The sequence below is a fragment of the Cervus canadensis genome, chromosome 22 (genome assembly GCF_019320065.1).
Source record: "Cervus canadensis isolate Bull #8, Minnesota chromosome 22, ASM1932006v1, whole genome shotgun sequence".
Classification (NCBI taxonomy): domain Eukaryota; kingdom Metazoa; phylum Chordata; class Mammalia; order Artiodactyla; family Cervidae; genus Cervus; species Cervus canadensis.
The window spans coordinates 17293478-17320025 of NC_057407.1; the positions used below are offsets into that span (position 1 = coordinate 17293478).

At 51.5% G+C, this 26548-nt stretch overlaps 2 protein-coding genes across 5 annotated transcripts in view; both read left to right on the forward strand.

Annotated features, from left to right (window-relative positions):
- FLNB (filamin B) overlaps positions 1-14334 on the forward strand; it is a 136506-nt gene extending 122172 nt beyond the window's left edge. For all 4 annotated transcript variants that reach the window (XM_043443038.1, XM_043443034.1, XM_043443035.1 and 1 more), the window contains 5 exons: positions 3176-3308; positions 5891-6067; positions 10349-10567; positions 11697-11900; positions 12742-14334. In XM_043443038.1, the coding sequence (XP_043298973.1) occupies positions 3176-3308; positions 5891-6067; positions 10349-10567; positions 11697-11900; positions 12742-12929 (921 nt within the window). In that variant the 3' untranslated portion in view covers positions 12930-14334. The remainder of the gene's footprint in view (positions 1-3175; positions 3309-5890; positions 6068-10348; positions 10568-11696; positions 11901-12741) is intronic.
- A 5748-nt stretch (positions 14335-20082) lies between these two features.
- Positions 20083-24464, forward strand: LOC122424373 (protein ATP6V1FNB-like). Its single transcript, XM_043442124.1, has 2 exons — positions 20083-20605; positions 23344-24464. The coding sequence occupies exons 1-2, from the start codon at positions 20083-20085 to the stop codon at positions 23460-23462; spliced, it is 642 nt and encodes a 213-aa protein (XP_043298059.1). The 3' UTR covers positions 23463-24464.
- The last annotated feature ends 2084 nt before the right edge of the window (positions 24465-26548 follow it).

The window sequence follows — 26548 nt, forward strand, 5'->3', positions numbered from 1 at the left end:
TCCCACGGCCCCTTCAATCTCTGACTCTGTGCCAGGGGCCCCGGCGTATTTTGACCACAGATGCCGCCAGTCGTAGGGGAGCTTTCCTGGGGCAGAGTCACATTTAGGACAGGAGACTGTTGGGGCAAGCAAAAAGCAGCCACAGTCAACAAAACTCCTTAGCATTTGGGAATGAGTTTGTTTTCTAAATATTTATCCAAGAGAGACAAAGAAGGCCTGTTAATCATTGGTTAAGGGATAAGGAGGGCTTTTAAAACAAAACAAACACAAAACTAACAGTTCTATGATGTTCAGCTTGCTATTATTGGCTTCCTTTTCCTTGAGAAAGTCAATTGTGATTTATTTTATGAGGCTTATTTATTTATAATAAGTGTGGGCAAGCCACTGTGTTAAGAATTGTACCGGTGTTACTTCCCAGTCCTTGCAACAGCCTGGTGAATAGGTTTTTCTTGACCCTCCTTTTAAAGATAGAAAAACTGAGGTGCAGAGAAGATACAGCTCCTAGGAACCAGCTGGAATGAGGCTCAGAACCTTGCTCTTAATAGCCGCCACGTTAATGCCAGTCCTGGCATTGTGGCAGGTGGTTATGTAGCCCGACCTATTAGAATGGCAGGAAGTGCTGTTTCTCACCCTGGCTTAAAGAGGGCACGTCATTCAAGGTTGGATTAGAGTCTTCAGCAAACTAGGAACATTGGGGATGCCTTTGGGTCTTAGGACACTGAAGACAACTAGCTGTCTGAGTCAGCTATAGCAATCTGGCTGTAAAATAACACCAGAATCCCAAAAGATGATTTCTGGTTAAAGGGATTTCTCTAGAACCATCAGCGGCCCCTGGGTCTTGAAAATAATGGATAGATGAAAACTCATCCTTGTATCTCAGATTGATGATCGGTATCTTTGGACCTGGGTCCATGCACTTGGTTTATATTTGAGAGTCTGACTCTTCCCGAAGGGAAACTGGTACTGCTAGTTGTCCCAAACATTAGGGAACCCTAACAGAACCCCAACCAGAGTCACAGTCTACAGATTGAAGCGGCCTCTGGCGAGTACCAAGGGTGCTGACTGGTCATGGCAGTGCAGATGTTTTTCTTGTGTTTCATTTAAAGGCTTCTTAACAGAAGTCGCTTCTGTGGCCAGCTTAACTAAAACCTACGGAGGGAGATAAACCCAGCATTTGTTGAGGGGCTCAGAGCTGCCTTCATGCATCTCGAAGACTTCTTTTGGATCTTCCGAGGTGTTTATCTCCCTCTTGAGGATTTAGTGGCAAGCGGATTCAGGTAACGTAAATGCTTCCACCCAAAAGGAGCTGATGTGGAGAGACTTCTGTCAAATCTTCTTGTGACAGCTTGGTCATGAAATATTGAAATAAGTGTTCAGCAGGCTGGTGTGTCCATTAAGTTTTTGTAACCAGCTGCAACAACAGGAGGGACTTGTGTGTCAAGTTGGTCCCCTGTTCTCCCCTTGTTACTTGATGCCAAGGGATATGTAAAGTATTTTCCGGAGGTTTACTAGCAGGCTACACGGCAACATCTGGGACTGGTTAGGAAAGACAGGCTTGTTTTTGTCTTGCGTTTGAGACTTTTTAGAAAATTGGAGTCGGCTGGCATTCTGGATGGGGGTGGTCTGGTGATCAAAGACTGTAATTTTGGGTTCAGTCTTCCCTTGTCTGTAACCTCTAGGGCGGCTTGGTCTAGTAGAATGTTCTGCAACAGTGAGAATGTCCCATATCTCCAGGGGCAGCCGTGAGCTACTTGCAGCTCTTGGGCACTTGAAATGTGGCTAGTGTAACTGAGAGACTGAATTTTATAGTTGAAGTGATTTCAGTTTACATATATATATTTATATATATATTTCAGTTTATATATATATTTCAGTTTATATTTATATATATAAAACCACATGTGACTAGTGACTACTAAACTAGATGGCACTGCTTTAGTACCTTACCAAGATGTAGTCCTTGGACCAGCAGCCTCAGCATTGCATGGGGACTTACTAGAAACCTGGAATCCCAGGCTCCAGCCCAGACCTACTGAATCAGAATCTGCATTTTCACAAGACCCTCGGGTGCCTTGGTGGCACGTTGAGCGTGAGCCATGCTGCTTGAGAGTTATCATCTGGGTAGCCGTCTGACCAAATTTACGTCAAAACGGCTGCCTTGTAAAGTTTTGCTGTTCAGAACTGGCGAATCTTGAAATATCTCAAGCATCTGAACTTCTAATCCCTTTTTCCCAGTGGAGGATACAGTTTCCAGGAGAAACCATGGAGAGTAAAACTCATCCAGAAAGAGCAAAAGCTATACTTCTCCCGTGTTTTCTTAGGGGGGGAGGTGGGTGTGGGGGGACACTGAAAACTTCTAAATGTGTGTTAATATATAAGGAGAAGTTGACATTTCTGTTTTAAAACTATCCGATGTATGGGCCAGGCCCTATGCTGAGTGCCTTGAACACACAACTTCGTTTAATCCTTGTACCAGCTCCCTGAGGTAGATTTTAGTTATCATGCCCATTTTTACAGATGAGGAAACTATGGCTCGGAGAGGTTCAGCAGTAGCTACATACCTAGGAAATGGCAGCAACCTCAGGTCCTGCTGATTTTTAACTACTGTGCAGTACTGCTTGAAAGAAAAATCCTGGGTAGCCCTTTACAGATTTAGTAAAAAGTTCTCTCCATCTCCACCCATGAGATTTAAAAAAACCTTGTTCATGTTAGTGACTGCATGGTTTTATCAGCTGCTAGGTTACTCCTAAAACTGGGGTGGAGAATGGAAGGGTTTTTTTGTTCTTTCTTTCTTTCTTTATTTTTTTTTTTGGTGGTTGCTGGGGGTGGATCTGAAAAATCCTGGGTTTTCTGGCCTGTTTAGGTTTGTTTGGGATGCTGAAACTGTAGTCCTGCTGACCAGGATGTCTCGTCTCCAAACTCAGGAACCATGTCTCAGTTAAGATGGTTTAGATACAAGACTATGCAAATGTTTATCTCTGCTTTCTTATTTTTAATGCTGGAAATGTGGAATTACTCACCTGCTCTTTTGTTGCCAGATATTATTATGTAATAAAACATGTTCTAGGCCTGTTTGCATGAGAACTGTCCCTCCAGGAATCCTGGGTCGGGGTGGTGTGTGCTCCGAAGCAAGAACGCCAAGGGCTGTAACGTGTCTCATGTGTTGACTTCTCAGGAATCGGGATTAAAAGTTAATCAGCCAGCCTCCTTTGCAATAAGGTTGAACGGGGCAAAAGGCAAGATCGATGCCAAGGTGCACAGCCCCTCTGGAGCCGTGGAGGAATGCCACGTGTCTGAACTGGAGCCAGGTAAGTGCCGGCGCCCTCACCCAGGAATGTTTCTGCAAGTGACTCCCCCCGACGGAGGAGTCTTCAGATTCCCTCTGCTACTGCCAGACGCTATTTACAAATGAGGGTATAGACATTTGCTAGGGACAGGCTTTGAGATATAACACCCCTTCTATTTTTTTTTTTAAACAAATATGTCTTTCTTTTCAGCTGTTTTTCAGATTCTTTCACATTCATTGTGATGTTCTCATCTTTTAAGTAAATATCACAGATTTTTACTGTTGACCTTATGAAATGAATAAGTACACTTTGACCTCTGTTTACTCTGAAGGGAAGGTTGATTGATGTAAATGATAATCTGCAGGATTCCCTGGTGGTCTAGGGGTTAGGGCTCTGCGCTCTCACTGCTGAGGGCCTGGGTTCAATCCTTGGTTGGGGAACTATAACCCTGCAAGCTTTGCTGCCAAAAGAAAAAAAAGAGAGATAATCTGAGTCCTCAGTAGGACTTAATAGCATGGAATTTTCTTGCTCGCCACCTTGGTGTATGGAACTGTGTGATGTCAATCAGCTTTAACAAGACCATTTTGCAGTGAGCATATATGAAGTGTCAAGAGTTGACAGGAAGGTAAGACTGAGGAAGACATGACTCCTGCTCCTCAAGGAGGAACACAGACTGTAAGGAGTACCTAGAGAGAGTGAGCCAGAAAAATGCAGTGCCCTGGTGAGGACCCCTGCCGATCACCAACAGCACAGGAGATTTGAGAATCTAATGGTAAAGATGACCAGAGCAGGAGAGGATGAGGGTTTCTGCCTTGATGAGGTCAGGAGGTCTTCTCAGAGGAGGTAACATTAAGTGTGGGCCCTGATGCCTGAGGACAGGCCCTGCGACCACTGGCCTTATTGAGTGTTTGCTGGGTGCCCTGGTCAGATCATGGTTTGAGTCTGACCACATTAGAAAGAATGCTTTGGTTCATCTGAAAGACATGGTCATGAGCTGATGCTCCCAGAATGGTCCATGTGAGAAAACAGCGTTAATCAGCAGTGTTAGAAATGCAGAGGAAGGACTTGAGGCCAGAGTGCAATTGGCCATAAGGAATGAAAGTGAATTCAGGAAGCTTACGTGTAGCTTGGCGATAGGTTAGAAAGATGATGATTCAGTTAGTTAGGAAAACTCAGGACATGGGTGGACGAGGGTTGGTCGATGCCTTATTACATAGTTTAATATTTTATTTTTTGAAGGGTTTTCCAGTGTGTGCAAGATATCCAAGAGGGACTGTTTAATAGATCTTTAAGCATTGTCCTCAGCCCCAGGCAGTATTTGAAGCCCTAGGTGTGTCTGAGACCACTAGCCTGCCACAGTCAAGATGCTATTGGTGACAAATTACAGAACACCCATCTCAAACCAACTCACATAATAAAGGGGGTCCATTACACACATTAAAGGGATCTGTTCAGGATCTAAGATGGGTTTCAGTGACAATTTAATTCAGCCATTCAGCTACTTTCCCCATGGCCCCAGACATCTCTGCTCTTCTGATCTGTGGGCCTCATTTTGCAACAGCCTTCCTCTTGGTGGCAAGATAGCTGCAGCAGCACACAACACTAATCAAGGGAAACATCGTCTCCTCAAGATTCTTTCTCAGAAGATGCTCCTCCTGCAGAAGTCTTCAGCAAACCTCCCTTCCTATCTCACTGAACACACATGCTCCTTTCTGAGTCACTCTCTGTGGCTAAATGCTATGTGCTAATTGACTTGGGTTTGGGGGAAAGGGGATTTCTCCCCTCACTCTTCCCCATTAGCTTGACTCAAATCAAGGATCATACCTAGGCGTGGGATCAATTTCCCTTGAGACACATTGGCTTTCTGAGAGGAGGAGTGGGTCCCAGCTGGGGACTGGTGGGGGATGCTGCAGTGCTGAAGGATATATGGGTGGCGGTTCCATGTGGGGAGAGTCCAGAAGAGACTAGAAGAGGGTTTGGGTGGAACTTTGAGCAACAGAAGTTCTAAAGCGGGTGGAGGGCACGAGGAGCCAGGGAGTGGCCGAGACGGACTCGAGGAGAAGAGACTCTGCCTCCCAGCTGAGAGCCCTTCAGGAAAGAAGGGGACTGTCGAGGGGTGCGTGATGGGAGGATATTCTAGGTGCCCATTTCAGCTAACAGATCCTCTTGGTCACATTCTGTGACCCAAAGGCAGGGTGAGAAATCTGGCTGTTGCCCTGTGGGGCAGCTGCTAGCTTGGAGCTTACTTAAGGAGCATTAATGTCCAATGAAACCATTTTTCCTCCCTTCAAGTGGCCAAGCGGAGAAACTTTGCCAGAAGTGAGCTTTCCATAAAAGAAGCGTCCCTCTGAGGCTGAGGCCACAGGGGATTAAACACTGCATTCTAGACCTGGATGCATTTCCCGCAGGGCAGCCTAGAGACATGCCAATAGGCCCATCTGGTTTAGATCACCAACACTGGGCACCAGGCTTGCGGTAGAACCGTGGTCTTATTAGTAACCTCAGGTGGGCCCTCCCAGGTTGGCCTCCTGTCCCCTGTCCCCACCCATCAGGGTTGTGTCCACGGGCCCCATTTTACTCTCTGCCTTTGCTCATTCTCCCAGACAAGTATGCTGTTCGCTTCATCCCCCACGAGAATGGTGTCCACACGATCGACGTCAAGTTCAACGGGAGCCACGTGGTTGGAAGTCCCTTCAAAGTGCGCGTCGGGGAGCCTGGACAAGCGGGGAACCCCGCCCTGGTGTCGGCCTACGGTGCAGGGCTCGAGGGGGGCTCCACAGGTAACACACTGCCTCTACTTCTTGTTTGCAACGAGCCGACCCCAGGGAAGAGCAGATGGGGCTCTGCAAGCCCCGGGAAGCCAGCTGTCCGCTCTCCCCAGGGAAACTGCAGTCACCTGTCTCCCTTTGCCAGGTCCTTTTAGGAACAGGACACTGATAGGCAATTCAACACACCATCCTTCATTTTGAGGATGCGCAGAGTTTGTGATGCATGTAACGGGCCTCCGGGGAGGTCCCCTACCTCCAACTCCCTTAGTGGTCCCTGGGCTCCTAGAAACATGTCGAATCCATAATAAGACCTGTCTCGGCCAGGCTCCTTCTTATTCTGATCCTAACAGAGGAGGGGGAAATCCCAAAACAGTCAAATTCATCTTTAATCCTTGATACAAATGGGACGCGTTAGCTTGTAAAAAATATGGGCGGGGGGAAATAAGTAAAGTTCCATCTTGCTTCTCCCACCTCCCTCCCTCTGGGCCCAGGAGGAAGGATGGCTAACACATCAAGGGAGGACCTTCAGATCGTCTCTCTGTTGGTCTTCAGTCTTAGCCACTTGGTTGCTTAGCTAGTCAGTTCATTGAAGAAGCGGACACGGAGTTTTGCTTTTATTAAATAGCTATGGTCTTAGTGCTGTTCTCGTTGTGGTACAACTTGTTGTTGTCACCTGACATCCTAAGGAACTTTCCACGTCAGGACCTACAGATCTGCCCACCTCATGGTGGCTGCCGTTAGCGTCCATGCCGTGAACACAGAGGTGGGCGTCAGCCGAGTCCAGTGCGTCACCATTATGCAAGGTGCCAGGGTGGGTTTCTCCGCAGGTGTGGATCCGCTGGGGTGTGGCTGGTGTCTGGGTGTTACTTTGGGCTTCCTTAGGAAGGCAACCCAGTTTCTTGAGTCCCTTGGGTATGCACATTCTGCTCTTAGTGTTCCCCGGGTGGGTAAGTGAGACAGTGCGGACCCCCCTTGCCCATGGGCGAGGGGATAAGCAGCTGTGGTTGCCTGGCAACCAGCCCTGAGGTGCAAGCATCCTAAGGGCCCTAGGGACCTGCCCGGTGCAGGAGTGACTGACCAGCTAGCTAGCCAAACCAAGACTCTGGGCCAAAACAGTGGCCTCAGCAGTACTTCCCACTGGGTCTGTGTGAGGACTCCCCATCTCCCCAGGCCCATCCAGTCTTGACTCCACACCGAGCTCTGGGCCAGCAGCTTGCCCTTTGCAAGAGGCACAGGACTGCTTTGGCCTGGGACATGTCCGTTTCACAGATGAGCAACGTGGGGCTTAGAAAGGTTGAGCTGCTCCCCATCACTACTTAGCTTGGAAGGGCAGAACTGGAACCTGTCCAGGTTCACAGCCTCGAGGCCTGTTCCCTTACCCCCTTAGTTCTGCTGCTTTCCTAAGTGGCTGACTTGCCCTGAGGCAGCAGCTACACCCCTGGCCCACTTTGTGGGGTGTCCTACACCAGGACCCCTGTTTTCCCAGCTGCCTTGAAAGGTCCCCAGGCAGCAGCAGTTGCAGGCATTTGGCCCCTGATGAGCCATCCACCCTTGAAGCCCAGGCGGGGTCCTCCTGGCACCTGGAGCCCCAGCAGGCCTCCGTCCAGGCCCCACAGCGGCCACTGCGGTCTCCTGCCTTGCCAGCAGCCACCTCATCCACTGCTGGATCGTCCCTGCAGTGCTGGGGCCTCTGGTGCTTCCTCTTGGCTGTTCGCACACAGGCCTTCTCAGGAGCTCGGGTTTCAGACTGTGCTTTGCAGGCCCTGGATGCTGCTGAGGGAGGGAGCTGGTCTTCCAGGGAGACTCCCAGCCGGGAGCAGGAGGTACAGAGCATGGCTGTCTCAAGCCCTGTGTAAATATTGCCCTTGTCAAGGGGAAGGCGTCTTGTTTTTCTAGCCCTCCCGCTCCCAGGCCTTTTCCCAAATCTCCATCCCCAGCTTACACAGCTGCAGTGTGTGTGGAATGAAAAGGTGTCTTGTGTACGGCTGCCGCAGGGCCCGCATCCTGACCCTCGGCACAGAGCGGGCTTCCCTGTGTTTTTATGGGTGGGTTTGCTGTATCTCTTGGCTCAAGCTTTGAATGGTCCATTCTACAGGTTTTGAAGCACGGGAATGTGGAGAATTTGGGGTGGGACTTTTCTCTGCAGAGGGGCTGAGAAGGCCAGCAATTACACCAGGGAGTTCCAGGCTTCTCTGCTTGGAAGAGCCATTTTCTTGATGAAATGCTCCCGGAACCCCACTCTGCACGAGGTGTCTGAGCACAGCCTTGGCCCAGCACCTTTCACCCACCTTCAGGATGGAGTAGGGCTGCATCAAACTCACAGGGTCTCATCTGTACACACATGGGGATGCGGGGGGACACTGGAGAAAGCCCGAGAACAGCAACAGAGACCCAGTGCAGCCAAAAAATTAATTAAAAAAAAAAAAGAGCAGCAGTAATTTTGGACTTCATAAAACAAACAGAAAAAGCAAATATTATACTAGAAAAATAATGCGTAACAGGGCCTTGCCCACAGATGTCCTGGGTCCTGGTTCTAGCTGGAGGCAGTGGTGAGAGGGAACACCTGTGTGTGGATTTTCTTTCTCCCATCCACTCTCGGGTGAGTGCGCTAGCTCTGGGTTAGACAGACCTTCTGTTTAAACCCCAGTTCAGTCAGTCCCCAACTGTGTGACTTGGTTTGAGTGGTCTGACCTCTCTGAGCCTCCACTTTCATCCTAGTAAAATGGGAATAGTAAGGGACCCCACCTGATAGGTTGCTTTGGCCTATAATTCCTTATTTCTCTTTTTGCACCTCATCTTCCTTTCTGGACCCTCACAATCATGATGAACTGATGCTTCTCAGGGATGGAGCAAGAGCAAGGCCAGGTCTTTTCATCTTCACTTTAAAAGTATCTTTTTTTCCCTTGTTGTCACTTGCAGCTATTTCCTGGAAATCCTGTCCCTTGTTTGCACAGCCTCCTGCCTTTACCTGCAAGGCCTTGCTTCAGCAGCGCCTGCTGTGAGGGCTCCTGAACAGCACATTTGAGATAGTTGGGGGGAACAGGATGGGAGGGGGAGGGTTGCTGGGACAGGAGCCTCAGGAGCTTCCAGAAACAGCTGGGTTGTGTTTGGGGTTGCGTGATAGCAGTTCCTTTGTTTTATTGATAACCAGAACAATAATTCTTTCTCTGGCCTCGGAGCTATAATTAAACCAAAATAGTTCCCAGCTGGGGCGGGGTCCAGGGCTCTGGGAAGAGCACAGCCCTGCATGGGCATGCTATGCCGAGGGCGCCCCATAGAGGGCGCTGCGGCGGGTGTCTGGGCGCTACCTCTTCCTGCTCCGAGCTGGAAAGGGGGCTGGGGGCTGGGGGCTTTTGACGGGCTTTGGGCTCAGGCAGGAATGCCACTGTGATGGTTTGCACTCTCTCTTGGCCCAGCTTTCCTTCTATCAAAAGGCAGGATATCTGTGCAGGGGGCCCTCATGTACCAGACAGGTAGGAAGTAGAATGTCCTGGAGCCGGGTTAGGGCGTCCGAGGCAGCCCGGAGACAGGCCGGGGCTCTGGAGCCACGCAGACGTGCTCCGATACCAGCTCTGCCACTTCTCCTGTAGCTCCGAATGGCATGTGGTTGAACTTCGCTGAGCCTCAGTGTTGTTTGCTAAAGAGGAATCACTGGGCGTGTAAAGCGCTGGGCACAGGATCAGGAGTCAGAGTGGTGTGAGTGCTAATTAGCAGAGCTGCTGTCTGGTCGCCTTCTTGTTGCTGGTGTTCAGGGCACAGACCCCGGAAAGACGGCTGGTGTCTTTCCATCTACAGGATGGTGTCTGGGGCGGGGAGCCTGAGGAGGAAGGAGGCAGCTCTGGGCTGCCTGGGCTTCTCCAAGTTTACCCAGAGGAGAGAGAAAAGGTCAGAGGGGCCTACGCTCGCCCCACCCCTGGAGGCAGAGCCGCCTCCGGGGGCTGAAGCAGCACTTCGGGCACACAATGATGACTCGGGCTTCTCACCCTCAGCCACGGCGCGTGCCCAGAGGAGAACAGGGGGTGGGCTGAGAACAGAATGTCAGCCACACTCCTGCCTGGACCTTGGAAAGGGGTCACCATTCCGCAGGGCCTGAAGTTCTCTGTGCCAGGAACTCAAAGCTAGAACAGGTGGGTTCCCACACCACCAAGATGACCCCTCTGTGAGGGGACCTCTGTGTTCCCCGCCACTGCTTCAGGGCCCCCAGAACACTCCCCAGGCCCCCCCCCCCCCATCACCACCACCAATCCCTCCAAACTGTTCATGTGATCTTTATTCCCGCTTCCTTTCTTCCAGGTATCCAGTCAGAATTTTTCATCAATACCACCCGAGCAGGGCCAGGGACATTATCCGTCACCATTGAAGGGCCGTCCAAAGTTAAAATGGATTGCCAGGAAACCCCCGAAGGGTACAAGGTCATGTACACTCCCATGGCTCCTGGAAACTACCTGATTGGCGTCAAATATGGTGGGCCCAACCACATCATGGGCAGCCCGTTCAAGGCCAAGGTGACAGGTAACAACCAAATGACTTTGAAGTTAATGTTCCCCTTGTTAGCAGGGGAGGTGATCTTGTTACAGTATCGGCAGAGCTAACTGCTAGTAGAAACTGGATGATTTTAGATACGTTGAATCTGCCTTGAATCTTGGAGTAAAGAAGTAATAGGACATGTCAGCGGGGACTGCAGTTTCAAAACTTGCAGAATAAGCAGGGAGAGCAGGGGTGTAGAAGATGAGAAAGCATGTTAGGTCTCTAACAGAAAAGGAGTGCTTACATATTTGAAATCGTATGTATTTGTTTAGATCAGGGCCTGAAAAATCCCCTCATTTCTAACCTTCACTTTTAAAAGAATCAAAAGTGTTTTTTTTTAAATAAATTTATAAAAACGTGCCTTCTTCAGAACACTGAAAAAAGTACCAAACAATAAAAACCACCCCTTAGCCCACCATGCAAGAGAACCACCATAAATATTGTGGTGAATTCCTTCAACGTGTCTCTTTCTGCTTGGTTCACTGTCATATAAGTAGTATAATTCATTGCAGAAAATTGCATTAAAAATAAATTAACTTAAAATGTTGAAATTCCCTGACAGTCTAGTGTTTAAGACTCCGTACTCCCACTGCAGGGGAGCTCAGGCTCACTCTCTAGTCGGGGACTATAAGATTCCACATGCCGTGGGGCATTGTCCATCCCCCCAAGAAAAAAAATTAAGAGAAAAGAATTACTTTCTAATATGTAGAGCAAATCATTTTTGATATTTTGTTAGTGTTCTCCCACACTTCTACACAGCTTAGAAATATTTTACATAAATGGAAGATGTCCATTCCATAGGATGGCACGTGGTTATATGGGAGGCATTTCCAGATCAAGGATTTCCATCAAGTTAACCAAGGCCAGACTTCCCAATATTCCCAGAAAGCCATATCTTAAGTTGTGTGGGGCAGGACCCTAGAACTCCATAGAAGACAGTAGGCAGGTTGAGATGGGTAAGTTGTGGCATTTAGATCCAGGTGTTGGGTGTGTGAGGGAGAGGTGTGGTGGCTTTTGGATCGGTGTTGGGGAGTTGGGGCTCTCCTGGGATTTCTGCTCGGGACACTTGCCTTGTCTGACCAGTCACACCTGTTTCCTCCCTCCCATGTCCCAGGCCAGCGTCTGGTCAGCCCCGGCTCGGCCAACGAGACCTCCTCCATCCTGGTGGAGTCGGTGACCAGGTCCTCGACGGAGACCCGCTACAGTGCCATCCCCAAGGCATCCTCGGACGCCAGCAAGGTGACCTCCAAGGGCGCAGGGCTCTCGAAGGCCTTCCTGGGCCAGAAGAGCTCCTTCCTGGTGGACTGCAGCAAAGCTGGTAGGCAGCCTGGCCCTGCCCGGGGAAGGGAAGGTGTGGGGGCCACCCTCTGTGTCATATGTTCATTATCTTATTCTGCGCTGAGTATTTTTAAATGATTTGCCTCTTGATTTTTTTCAAATGACCTCAAGGTACATAGGAAAGGTTTCATTATCCCCATTACACTGAATCAGTGACCTGGCCTGTTCTCTGCCACTAATTGCTTTAACTGCAATCTGACTTGGGTATTTATTTGGGTGTCAGTGTGATTTAGTTGCCTAGGTCCTGGCACCTGGCACATCTGGCTGGAAACCTGGCTCCACCACTTACTTATTTCTCTCTCCCTCCCTCCCCAGTGCTTATTAGCCATGTGCCCTTGGGAAAGTTACTCAATATCTTTCTGAAAGTCAGTTTACTCTTCTCTAAAATGGGAATAATAATATTCCTGAAGGTTCTCAAGAAAATAAATGAGATTAGAGTAGCCAGCACTCACACAGCCTTTTTACTATATGCTAAGGGCTTCACATATAACAATTCCTCTAAACCTCACCAGTAGCCCAGGAGGTCTCTCTGTTTTTTTAAAACACTTTCACCCTCTGTTTACAGTTGGGGGAGCTAAGGCAGAGAGAGGTGAGGTCCCACATCCAAGGTCACCCACCTAGGAAGCAGCAGGGCAGGGATTTGAACTTGTATGATTCTTCTGCTCTCCCACCTCTCACTGGCCCCAAGCATCACATCCGAGAAGTGTAGGCAGTAACCGCGACCTTTCCTTTGGCTCCCACCTCCCCTCCTCTTCCTCTGCCTTCTTGGGTGCATCCTTGAGACATCACCACCTTCCTCTGCCCCCCACCCCCACGCGCAGGTTCCAACATGCTGCTGATCGGGGTCCACGGGCCCACCACCCCCTGCGAAGAAGTCTCCATGAAGCACGTGGGCAATCAACAGTACAACGTGACCTACGTGGTCAAGGAGCGGGGGGACTACGTCCTGGCCGTGAAGTGGGGAGAGGAACACATTCCCGGCAGCCCGTTCCACGTCACCGTGCCTTAAAACGCTTCCCGTCGGCCCGGCGGCCGTGCTGGCCGCTGCTTCTGTTGCTCATCTGTTCACTCATTTTATACAAAGTCCTCCGGCCTGTTTGTGGGGCTGAAAACCCCATCCTCAAAACATTGCCTCTTTTTTTTTTCCCCCTCCCTTTTAGTACAGAAAGAAGTCCTAAACTTGACTCTTTAGGGACATGTTGGGGAGTAAGGAAGTGAAAATTGATGCAATAGGCCTGGCCAGTCAGACCTCTTGTGGCACAGATCACCCCCTCCAGACAGAACCGGAACCGACCAGGCTCGTATTTTTAAGAAATGAAATTAGTTAGTCAGTTGACAAAACAAGGCTGGGAGGAGGGGCAGGGAAAAAGAGGAGACGTAGTTTATGCTGTCATTTGGAGAAGGAGATGACCGTGTCATGTGAGAAAGGGGTACTAGGTGGACACCTTTGTTTTAACACTACTACCGCCCCCCGCCGCCCCCACGGGCAGAGTCCGAGGTGACGGACTGGCCGAAACGGCTTCCTGGTGCCTCTGCCCTCATCCTGCTGCTTATTTCCCTGCAGGGTCCTTGCGTGTGACCATCTTGACAGCCAGGCCTTTGCTTTTGTTTTCAAAGTCCATTTCCATCACCGGGTCTGAGTGGTGAGCAGTCCCCCACCTGCCAAAGATGCCCCGCCCCGCCTTGTTTTAAACCAACACAAGTCCCTGTTCTTAGCCCTTGCTCCAGCCATTGGTCTGTCTGTTGAGTTTCCAGCACGCCCAGAGAGACCGCGTACGGGTCTGAGGGTTAGCGGAGGCCTCCTGCACCACCAAACGCTCCACACTCACCCCCAGTCGGCCCCAGCATGGCCTTTTTCTGGAAAATAATTATAGAAGGAAACCTCTGCCGACCTCTGGCCTGAAAGTCAAGGAATGATGGGAGGGAAGGACCACAGCTCATTCACCATTTGCAGAAACAAGGAAAACATATTTGGCCCCAAGGACATGCCACCTGAGGCTGTTGGGAAAGCAAGGGGCAGCTGCAAAATTCCGAGAATGGGGTATAAGGCATTTTGCATGCCTTCTTGCACACCTGCTTTGGAATAAAAATGAGAGTGGGGGGCGGTTGCTGGCTGACTGCAGGGCCCGGGTGTGCGGTGTGATCTGGGCAGGCAGCCTTTTCAGACTGGCTGCTGGGCCCTCACGAGTGGCTGCATTCATGGGTGGCATGGGGCGAGGTGGGCGACCCTCCCCAAGGTTCAGCAGCTGGGGGTGCATGTTGGCAAAGCCTACCTGTTAGAAACTGGAACTGCCCGAAGCCTGATGTGGAAGGACCACAGGCCTCGTGAACTGGGACGTGGAAGTGAAACTGGAACCAAATGCCGACTGTAAATTGTATCTTATAACTTATTAAATACGATGTTTGCTCCGTAAGCTCCCCGGGTGTTCTTGGATGGTGTCCTTCCCTAAGTGGTTTGAGGCTCTGACCCACCCTCCCAAACCCTGGCCGAAAGGATGCAGATTAAGCCACTTGTCTCTACAGGGAACTTCATCTCTTTTCGCTGGGGGATGTTCTAATTCTCTGCAGGCCCTGGCCGGGGGTGGGGGTGGGGTAGTTTATCAGGGTGAGGTGCCCTGGCACCAACACAGCCTCCTGGGGAAGTTTGCTGCGGTTTGCCCTGGTTAAGAGTCCCAGATATGAAACCCACTGAGGGGAAGGCTGTGGTTTTATAAGAGAGAGAGAGAGCCTTTTTCCTGATGAGCTGTGAAACCCTCACTGTAGGGAATGTATTGAGGCAAGAAGTGGTGTCACCTGTCACTCCTTGGGACAGCAGGGTTCGGAGTTGGTGATGAGTCTTCCCTCGCTCTGCTCCTCCTTGCTGCTCAGGAAGCTTCTCCTTGCCGTGTGTTTATGATGCCCTTAGCCCCTGCCTCCTGCTGCAGCCGTGCTGTGATACGATTTTATGGTGAGGATGCTAACTCAGGTGCTGCGGTAACATGTTTGCCGTCTCGAGGCTCACTGGGGGCGGATTCTGGCCCCTGCCTTTTGTCCCCAGAGTGGAAGCTCTACTTCCCTGCTTATCTTGCTGTGGGAGCAGAGACACAGCAGGAACCCAGGATCCCTCCTGGGTGCCAGCAGGTGCCATGATAACAGGAAGTCCATTCTGGACCCCCAGCCCTGCACTGGGGGTGGGGTGGTGGAGAGGAAGGCTTTTGGTGTGTATCCTTCCCGATGCCCAGTGGTGATGCATGTGTACCTCTGAGAGGTGGGAGGAGGACTGGAGGGATGGAGGGTCTTGCTGCCCGTCGTTCTGGAGAGAGCAGCCTTGTCTGTGGGCCTGTGCCGTGAACATCTGTTCCTGGACTCCAGGACATCCGTGGGCTTTGCGGAATGCAGGCTGTCTCCAGTGGGTCTGGAGAGGCCATGGTAGGCTGCGTTTGCCCAAAGAGAGCCCACCCTGTTGAACCCTGGCTGGTTTCTGGGGAGGCAGCATTTGTAAATTAACAGCTGGACTTTAGCATCAAGTAACCTGGTGATTACGTCCTGGCTCGGCCACTCACTGGCAATGTGGCTTGGGGAAGCTGCTTCACCTCTCAGAGTGTGCCCCCCCACCCCCCAGGAGAGGCTGTGAGGGTCAGCTGAGTGCCCTCTGGGAGCTGTGAGAGTCGTGGCCACTGCTGTCTGTGATCAAACCCTGCCAGAGGTGATGGGCCTCCTCCACAGGCTACTTAGTACAGAGGTGCTGCTCCTGGCGTTCCCCCGGCAATTACATGAAGGACGTCTCAGGATGAAACCTGTGCGTTTCTCAACTTGGTCAGTGGCTAGTACCACAGCGCAGTTGTTATCTGCACCTGGACTTGCTGCTATGGGAACCAGCTGTTGTTTGTACAAACACCTTGAGAACTTTGAAACCTGACCCTTTACCAACTGGGTGCCAGGCCCTTTCTGACTTTCACCGGTTGACTCTGCCCCTTTCCAACCAAGAGCTGGCTGGACCATCGCTCTCTGGTGACCAGTGGAAGTTAGGCGCACAACAGCTTCCAGCTGCCATGCAAAGACCTCCAACTCAGAACAGGTCCGTCCCCCTCCACGCCAAGACACCCTCCTGTTCCTCACCCAGTTTCCCTCTTCGACTCAGGGAAGCAATGCAACCAGGGAGGAAGCCTTTTATTAACGTGGGCCCTTGTCCACATGTCTGGTCTTAAGACTTCAAAGGGGCCTTGAAAGCCCCATTTTGATGAGTTTGGTGTAAAATGAGTTGGGCACACAGGGATTTAATTTTCCTTGAAAACTGCACAGCCTTAGAAATTAGCAGAGCAAAGATTAATGGCGAAATGCGTGCTCAATCCTCGTCAACCACCCCCCCCCCAAGTTTGTATTTTAAAATGGGCAAGATTGTTAATTCAAGTGCCCTTTGGCTTTAGTGTTTGACCAAAAGGATGGACTCTCTCCAAGTCTCCATTAACTCGTGGGAAGATGGGGTTTTGTAATCAACTAATTTCAACTAATGAAAACTCTCCCAGAAACACAGCTTGTTTGGCTAATTTTTTCTGCTCCTCACAATAGCAAATCATAACTCCAAGAGGGAGTGGAAATGTCACATCGCTCAAGGCAAGGCTGAGTCCCATTTTTTCCCTCTGCTTTGTCCTCAGGGTGCTGCCCACATGGTGGGAGGAATCCTTCTAGACAAAGAGATCCTTTCTGCTTTGTGATACGGCTTTTGTCTGGGCCCCTGAGCCCACAGGGGACCAGCTCATGTGCAAGGAATTTAGGGTGGCCCACCCTACACCCCTTCTTTCTTCCTCAGGAGTTCTCCCAAGCAGGCCTGCAGGAGGTGGGGAATTTACGAGCCTGACTTGTGGCTCGCATCCAAGGGCGTTCAGTATGTTGGGCCTGCTTTATCTCCCCAGGACAAAGCTCGAAGATGAAAGAATCTGCAAGCCTTTTATTGCCCACATTACTCCCTCTGCCTTGACCATGACTGCCGCCTTCCCAAGCACCAGACACCTCTCCCTGTCAGCATGGACATTCTTAGGGCAAAGCTGATGCCGGGCGCCAGTGGGGTGATATCAGAGAAGGAAGCCGTGGCAGAAGCACCAAGCCCCAGAAATGCCTGCTTCAGGCCCTGCTAGGAGCAGCAAAGGAAACTCATGTGTGAGAAATACTCAGCAAGCAGCAGGTCAGAAAGTCTGGCTTCCAGTCTCAGTTCACACACCTCAGGCATTTACCTTCTCTTGTGCCTCAGGGCCTTTATCCATAAAATGGGAAGATAATGGGGAAATCCACTCTAAGATGAATCTTCAGAAAGATCTCACAACACATCCATCTCCCAACTGAGCTGCCGGGAGAGGGGCTGCATGAGTTTTGAGGAGACTCAGCTGCCCAAGGTGAAGTGGAAGGGGTACCTCAGGGGGAAGCATGGTGTGTGGAGAAACTTTATCATGGGGGCTATTAGCACAGGCCGGCAGATTCAAATCTGTGACCTCCGGCCGATCACACACACTCACAGGAAACAGTGCCTCCCTTATCTTCTCCGATGACATGGGGTAATGGGACCTACTCCGTAGAGTGTTCTTAGGATTAACCAACAAGATGCCATAGAGAATATCACTGACAAGGTTCACAAAATTATTATTACTCACTCAGTGCCTAAAATGATTCTTCTGCTCTGAGAGCTTAATTCCAGGAGAAGCTACTTTAAAGGCACAAGTGCTGAGTCCTAGGAGAGGCCCTTGGACAAAGTTACAGGCTGGGGATTAGGGTTGGCTCATCAGCGGGAGTGGACAGCATGGGTCCCTGGTGGCCTGGGGGTGTGGCCAGAAGGCTGCGTGGAGACTCAGGTGCACCTGTGACCCTGCTCACATAGACCAGAGGCAGGCCCGGGGGCTGCCCCGACACCTCTGGGGTGGGTGGTGCCTTTTATATATTTTTTAATATTTATTTGGTTTCACCGGGTCTTAGTCGCGGCATGCGAACTCTTAGTTGAGGCATATGGGATCTAGTTCCCTGACCAGGGATAGAACCTGGGCCGTCTGCATTGGGAGCACAGAGGCTTAGCCACTGGACCACCAGGGAAGTCCCTGTTGGTGGCTTACAGACAAGTTTCAAAATCTATAGTAAGAAAAACATAAGTAACAATGCTAAGCACTGTTAGGATCACCTGTAATTTTTTTACAGGGGAATGTTCCCCGGGCTCAGAAAGGACAGTGATGATCAAGGCTGTGTTAAAACTCCGGAAGTCTAAACTAAAACTTGGGGTCCTGAAGCTGTCCCAAGGGGCCTCGCCCAGGTTGGACAACTTAACACGGGAACAGAATCTGAAGGCGGGTCGCCTTGTGGGTGGTTGGCTGTCCTTGGGCCCACTGAAAGGCAGCACTGTAGGGGTGCCTCTCTGCACCCTCCCACCAAGGGGGGAGGCCTGTCCGCTGGGTGAGAGGACAGCTGCCTGGGCTGTTGTCACCTCGCTGACCACCAGGGGCGGCCTCAGACACTCAGATACTCAGGCACCATGGGGAGCCCTGGTGGTGGGGAAGGCACAGGATCCCCGAAGCTCCAAGGGAGAAGGATGTCCGCCTCCACCCTCTTGTGCTCTGAGCACCTGGCCTAACCAGTCTGTGGGTGGGGGCAGTCTGGGCCACGGATGCTTTCTTGAGTTCTCCACCCCATCACTGTTTGACCCGAGGGTCTTGGCACCCCCAGGCCCCTAACTCTAGACTTTCCTCCCTCCATCCATCCTTAACCTGTCTCGTGGCAAGAGAGTTGCCATGAACCGGTGTTCATGGTTCAGTTCTCAATCAAAGGACACCTCCTCCAGGAAGACTACCCAGACCATCCCCCTAATTCCCTCTCTGCCCTTCTATCCATCTGGTTATGTATCTGTCTCCCCTGGACGGAAAAACACTGAGGGTAGGAAGCCTGTGGGCTCTGTCCCTTCTCATCTACCTTTATACCTGGCTGGGTGTCTGGCACAGGGTCAAGAGAAAGTGAATGTTTGTTGAACGAATAAACAAAAGTACAACGTGTAAATCTATGGCTGATTCATATCAATGTATGACAAAACCCACTGAAATGTTGTGAAGTAATTAGCCTCCAACTAATAAAAAAAATTAAAAATAAAAAAAATAAAAAAACAAAAGTACACCCAGCAGAGCAGAAAGGCAAGTGGCCCCAGGGCACTGTGGGTAAACTTCTCTCTGGGACAGGGAGGCAGAGTGTGAGGATCCAGGAGGCTGACTTCATGGTCCTGCTGGTGGGTCCTCCGCCCCATCCTGCCTCTGCCTCGCTCACGATGCCTGTCTCACAGGAGGGTCTGTAATGGAGCTGTGGGTTTTGGAGTCAGTCCCAGTGCAACCATTTAACAGGGCTGAGCATCACTTTTCTCACCTGGAAAAATGGCATAAGAGAGCCTATTAAGAAGTCACTGAGTGAAGCCCCCAGCCCAGGGTCTGGCGCACATGGGCAGTGTGCCCAGGGCACAGTATTTCTTCAGGCCTCCCTTTGCCCACCTGAAGAGGAGGCTATGAGAGCCCCGGTAATCAAGCGGGTGGTTTAAGGCACATGGAGCTCAGACTAGCAGCTGGCACCTAGCAGGTGCTTGTTAGTCATCAGCTGACATTTCCTCTGTGCCAGGCGCTGTTTGCCCCGTTGTTTACACACTGTCTTAATGTCCCTGTCTGAATACTGAAGGTCCCACCATCACCTCGCTGCACAGATGAGGCCGTGTAGCTGTCAGGTGGCAGAGCTGTGTGAGGGGCTGGCTCCCAGCCACGTGTCCAGAGTCTCCTGGAGTGGAGGCTGGATCTCTCTTTTAGACTCCCCTGGGTGCCTGGCACGCAGTTAGGGGTACACTTGGGTATGCCAGATAGAATAGAGGCTGTGGAACCCTATGTGCCACTGGGGATCCTCTGGGTATGAAGGGCAAAGGCGCCGACCCTGGTTCCCTTAGGGGAGAACGTGGCCCCCTGCCAGGCAGCCCGGGTGGGGGTGGCCTTGGGTCCTGTCTGTCCCACTGCCTGCAGATGGCCCCCCAGTTCCCCGAGCAGCCCAGCCCCTCCTTGCCAGCAGGGCCTCAGCAACTCAGCCCTCATTGGCTGCAAGTATCCCTGGAGACGAGGCACCGGCCTGTGCAAACACAGGCTGCAGAATGTTCCCTTCCGCCCCGGCCCCTCCCCCACACTGCCATGAAGGATCTGTTCACCTCCCAGAAGCAAGCCTGCTGGCAGGAGCGCATCCGCAAGGAGACTGCCGCTCGGGTGGCCTGGAACCTCAGCTATGGCCACAAGCACCCAAAGGAGGGAGCCTTGCCCAGGAAGCGGCCTCAGAAGGCCCCCTTCCGGTCGGCCTTGGGAGCGGGGCCATCGCAGGCCACCAGCGCCCCTGACAGCAAGGAGGTACCTGCTGGACGGCCAGAGACCAGGGGGCTCCAGGGTCAGCTGTCCAGGGGAGTGGGTGTCCACGGCCCTGCGCCCAAGGTAGACAGAGGCTGGCAGGCCCAAAAAGCAACTCGGGGGCCTGCAGATCAGACCAAACCCGTGGGCTCAGGGATGAGGCAGGTCTCCCCAAGCACCCTGCAGCTGCTCTTCCAAGGCGTCTCCTACGACGGCCAAGGCCGGGCCTCGTACCTCCGGGAGCGGTATCGGCAGAAGCCCGAGGAGAAGTTTCTGTACCCGATAGTGTCATCCTGGGAGTACGGCTGGCACATGGGTAAGGGCCACCACCCTCTTGCCATTTCAGGCCTTGGCAGGCGGGCCCAGCCTTGCCCCTCATCACATTCCTCTGGCTCACCATGCTCCGAGCAGGGCTCCAGATTTCTCACACTCTGGTCTTTCTTCTGCCCTCTCTCTGCTGGCTAACTTTCAGATGTCACCTCCTCTGAGAAGTCTTCCAGGAGTCCTCCAGGCAGATAAGCCCATCTCTGTGCGCTCATAGCTTTCTGAGTTTGCACAAGTACCATCGCCATTCCTTGAGTATCCCTCTAGCCTGGTGAGGCCTTGAGTATCCCTCTAGCCTGGTGAGGCCTTGAGGTTCCAGGGCTTCTTAGTTAAGGTCATTAATGCCCTCCCAGCTCCCAGGTTGGGGCTGGCACTCAGGGACTGTGGGCAAAATGAATATGAACTAGGGAATGAGGCTTTGATTTGGAATCAAGAAGTGTGAGTTCAAATCCTAGCTTCACGACTTTCATGTTGTGTGAGCTCAAGCAAGAACCTTAACTTCTCTGGGCCTCAGTTGCCACATCCAAAAAATGCGGACAAGCAAGTACTGCCCTTCCTTTGTCACAGAGTTTTGGGGGAAATCTGGTGGGAGAACACCTTGAGCGGGAGTTAGCTCTCAGAAAGCTGCATGAAGTGGGAAGGACACACATTCCTTCTGCATGTAATCCTGGTAGAATCTTGTTCAGAACAGCCAGTAGGGGCAGATGTGGAGCCATTGAATCCCAGCTCTGCCCCCAAATAAGTCAGCGAACCAACAGCCATAGAGCTATGCAGGTTGATATTATCAGACTGGGTTTGAACTCTGGTTCATTCATTTGTTCATTCATTCAACAGATGTTTACTGAGCACCTCGTATATGCTCCTCTTTTTGTCCTGGAGTGTCTGGCAGAGAGCCAGACAGACATGGCCCCTCACAGAGGGCTCGTGACAGACAGATGAAGTAGAATCAGGCAGCGGTCCCTGCTACAGAACTGTGCTTTTCAATCTTTATTGTCATCTGGGGAATCACCTGGGGGTCTTGTTAAAATGTGGGTAGTGATCTTTCAATGAATTTCAGGGATGGGGCGAGATTCTGCATTTCTAACCAGCTCCCAGATGACACTGATGTTATCGGTTCGGTCCATGGGTCACAGTTGAGGCTTTAAGAAGTGGTAAATCAGGAGACAGAGACAGAGGCGAAGGGGCTGCTCTGGTAGTACACAAGGTGGTCGGCGAAGGCCTGCTGGAACGGCATGTTTGAGTCGAGTCCCAGGCCAAATCTCCTCCATCAGATTCTTCTGAGAAGGGCCTGACTCCCTCTGTCTACAGAGCAAGATAGGCATCATACAGGGCTTCCCTGTTCCTCCTCTTCTGCTAGGCCCATGGGTCCATGCCCACTGCCTCTGAAACCCCTGCCAAGCACAGGGTTGCCGATGGAGCAGATTAAAATACAAAATGCCCAGTTGCATTTGTTTCAGATATGCAATAACCTTTTAGTGTAAGTAGGCCACAAGTATGGCATGGGACATACTTATCCTGAAAAAAGGATCCGTGAAACTCAGATGTAATTGGACACCCTGCATTTTATCCAGCAACCCAAGCACTGGGGTCAGAGGAGCTGGTTCTGAATGACCCCCTGGGTACAAGGGCAGTACAGGTTCAGGACAGTTTAGTTTTCCCTCATAGTGTTCTGTTGAAGCCACAGTTGCTCCCAGAATCTCTGGAACATTCTGTTTAAGCTGTGTCTGGCCTCATGCCCCTAAGCCAACCGGTTCATAGGCCAGAAGGGGAACAGATGGACAGACCTTCTGCTGACCCCTCCTCCCCTCCCCAACAGTTACAGATAGGAGCTGCGTCTTCCCAGCGGGTGGAAACAGCCAGGGAACAGAGGGGTTGAAGGCACCGTCTGGGCCCCAGCTGGGTCAGCCCCAAGTGACTTTTACACACAGAAAGCACTCGTGTAGTGCCTGGCACATCGTAAATGCGCAAGAAGTGGTTACTGGTATTATTTTTATTATTAATTCAACAGGCAGAATTTGCAGCCAGTGGGCATTTGCGGAGCTAGTTCAGCCTTGGGCAGGACCCTGGAGGTGTTTGCCATGGAGCACTGGAGTGACAGGGGAGTCGCTGGACAAGGGGAGAAATGTGATGAGGGGGAAGTGAGCCTGGGGTAGGGATGCTGTCAAAATAGTTAACAACCAGAGAACCTTACGGAGAAGGCAATGGCGCCCCACTCCAGTACTCTTGCCTGGAAAAACCCATGGACAGAGAAGCCTGGTAGGCTGCAGTCCACGGGGTCGCTAAGACTCAGACACAACTGAGTGACTTCACTTTCACTTTTCACTTTCATACATTGGAGAAGGAAATGGCAACCCACTCCAGTGTTCTTGCCTGGAGAATCCCAGGGATGGCGGAGACCGGTGAGCTGCCGTCTATGGGGTCGCACAGAGTCGGACACGACTGAAGTGACTTAGCAGCAGCAGCAGCAGAGAGCCCTAGGTGCCATCCATCGGGGCAGATCCTGGCCACGGGGCCAAAGCAGGGTGTTGAGGTTCCTATGCTTTGCCGGGCATACCGTTTAGTTAGTAGATTCTAAGGAAGGGGAGGGGGGCCTTAGATAGGGGTCAGGGGCTACTAACTGCACGGGAGCCTTTCACTGTCCAGCGCCCAGAGCCCCTGTGGCTGTGTGCTGTGCTGGGCTGGCAGGAGGTGTGGTGGCCCCGGCTCCACCAGGCCCTTGTTGCATTCCAGGGGAAGCCATGAAGGACACCAGGCCTCCAACTTATGCCAGGTTCCAGCCCATCACAAAGAGCTTTTACATCAAAAGTAACATCTTCCATGTCTCACGGCGAACAGACCAGCTGATGTGAATGAGCTGGGGGTTCAGAAGCTGCTCCTGCCTTTTCCGGTGGTCCACGTGGACCCTGCAGGGCAGAGACTGCCAGCCCCACCCACCCCTCTCTGTTCTATCCAGCCCTGCCTCTGCCAAGCAGGGGAGGGGCACAGGTCTACTCTAAGGTGGGATTCGGGGGGCCCCACCTGCTGCGACCTGTCTGCCCTCAGAGACCCTAGCTATTTGCAGAGCTCCCCACCCCCACCATCACCATTGCCAGCCAAGCCACTCCCGGGAGGGAAACAATGGAACTTGTAAGTGTTTCAGCAGCAGACCTGGGGCAGGGGAGGGGGCTCTTTCAGTTCTCAAGGTGCTAAGTGGAGCCGGGTATGGGGGGGGGGGGCACCTCCCTGGCCATACTCTACATTCTGTTGAAGGGACCCGGAGCAGAACTGCTGAGTCCCAGGGGAGCCCACAGTTTAGGGAGGAAGCCGTTTCCCTGTTTACCTTCTGCACACACCGCCCTCCCCCCACCCCACCCCGAGAACCTGTAAGGGTCAGGGTTGCCTCATTGCTATAACAAACGGCCCTGAATCCCAGCTGCTCAAACTTATTGACAAAATAAAGATATATTTCTTACAGCACAGTGCAATCTGAGGTTCAGCGGGTCACCCACCACAAGGTGATCTGGGGACCCAGGCTTCCCCCATCTATCTGGTGGCTCTGCCATCTCCGAGGGCCTCGGAGTCCTCGCCTGAATCCCTTAAACCCAACTGGGGGATGAGGGAAGACAGACTGAAGGACAGGAGAGGACACGCCCACTCTTGACTACCCTGGCCCGGAGCTGACCAACACGGCCACGTTCTATCAGTGAAAACAAATCACATGACTTGTAGAGAAGGCTGGGAGTGTTGCGTGACCAGGAGAAGAGAAGAAAGGGCCCCCAAACATGTAGCCCATCTCTGCCAGATCCCAGAGGGCCCTGCGGCTGCTCTGGGGGTGTATTTGAGTTCCGCTACTGCTGAGTATGGAGCCCGCGTGTAGACTGGCAGTTGTTTCCCGGGAGTTTTTGGACCTGCACCCTCTTCAAGCGAAGTTCCCGAAAAGACCACTAGGTGGTGCTGTTGGATCACAAGGGTAGTTACCACGGTTGGCCCCGGAAACCTGATTTCTCGGCTTGCCTTCTGCCATCCATTTGTTGTGTGGCCTTGGACTGCAATTTTCACAATTGTAAAAACACCAGGGATTGGGCTTCCTAGGTGGCTCAGTGATAAAGAATCCACCTGTCAAGCAGGAGATGCGGGTTCGATCCCTGAGTCGGGAAGATCCCCTGGAGAAGGAAATGGCAACCCACTCCGGGGTTCCTGCCTGGGAAATCTGATGGATAAAGGAGCCTGGCAGGTTGCAGTACACGAGGTGGCAAAGAGTCGGACACGACTTGGTGACTTAACAACAGCAACAACGTGGAGTTAGACTAGACTAGAGGAAACACGAACTTTGGGGGTGTACTTACTTGATTGGACTTCTGACTTCACTGAGGTTACAACCTCTGTGGGTTCTCAGGGTACTTCTGCCTTCACGAATCTCTTCCATAAAAAATTAATAAAAATTATATTTTACAACACTTGTACAAATACATTTATATTAATAGTAAATGCAAAAAAAGTCTGTCTTCAACCTAAAATTTTAATTTCTTTTCCTCCTTATTCCGAAACAAATTAAAACATTCCTGTGGCCTCTAAACATATGTGGCCCTTGGCCCTGTGCCTACTTTTTCTCATGGGGGAGGCACTACCTCCATGACTCACCAGCTGTGTGACAATGGGCAAGTTGTTTAACTTGTCTGGACCTGAGTTTCCTCCTCTATAATATGGAGATGACATCAGAACTCATATTATTGGTGCTCTTATTTCTTAAGAGCACTAATGGTATTTCTTAAAAACAGCCTGACACAGAGTAAGCTTTGGCAAGATGGCAAGTGCTGCTGCCATTATTATGATTATCTTTAAAGACACTTCTAGGGACTCGCCTGATGGTCCAGTGGCTAAGACTCCGCTCCCAATGCAGGGGGCCTGGCTTCCATCCTTGGTCAGGGAGCTAGATCCCGCATGCCGCAACTAAAGAGGCTGAGTGCGGCAAGGAAGATCAAAGATCTCAGATGCCACAGCGAAGACCCGGTGCAGCCAAAAACATGTTTTAAAAATTCTGCTCCCCCCCCCCCCCGCGAATAGTGACGTTTTCAGCTCTAACTTTGATGAAATTATTAAAATATCTCACACAAGGAAGAATCGTAAATAGGACGGAAAAATAAAATGAAACTTTCAGGGTATTTGATGGGGAAGTAAAGGAGGTTCTTAGAGAAAAAAGGCTCAGCAGAACTTTTTGCAAGTGACTACGACATATTTTCTCGTCATCAGGGAACTCGGATGAGGTAGGAACCTGGGCTTGTAACAATCAGCAGAAACCATGGCCGCCTGGGGCATGTGTGCTAGGTGGGCCTACGCGAGGTCGGGTAAGGGGCTGGGGGGTGCGTGCTTGCGAACTTGCATGCGTGGGCCGGCGTGGTGGGTGCGTGGGCCGGCGTGGTGGGTGCGTGGGCCGGCGTGGTGCCTGCGTGGGCCGGCGTGGTGCGTGCAGGCTGACGTGCGTGCGCCTGAGAGCTACTAGAGCGCTCCTCTCAGCGAAGGGAGGTTGACGTAGAGTTTGAAAGTGTTTGAAAGCCTTAGATTTAAAGAGTGAGGGACTTTGTTCTCAAAGGTTAGAGGGGCAAAGAGGGGACAGCACTTTTGGCAGAGGGAACGGCGTTACAAAGACCTGAGGCAGGAAGGTGGGGGGCACGTTTGAGGAACCGCCATGAGGTTTACCTTTAGCTGGGTTTTAAGCTTTTAGTTCTGTCTCTGATGCCGTCCTATTTTATTTGTCCATGCCAAACCACGGATTGAACCTGCTCCCTGGAGAGTGCAGGTGTTGGGGCCTAACCACTGGACCTCCAGGGAATTCCTGCCTTTCTATTTTATATCCCTCACATGTTCTTTGAGAAACTACATTACACTGGAAGACCCTGCTAGTTTTCTGTTTAATCCCTAGCTAGTACCAGCGAAAATTATTCCCTAACTTTGTAAA

Coding starts and splice junctions, on each gene's coding strand:
- LOC122424373 (XM_043442124.1), top strand. CDS start 20,083: ATGAAGGATCTGTTCACCTCCCAGAAGCAAGCCTGCTGGCAGGAGCGC. Junction 20,606..23,343: donor GGAGTACGGCTGGCACATGG/GTAAGGGCCACC, acceptor GTTGCATTCCAG/GGGAAGCCATGAAGGACACC.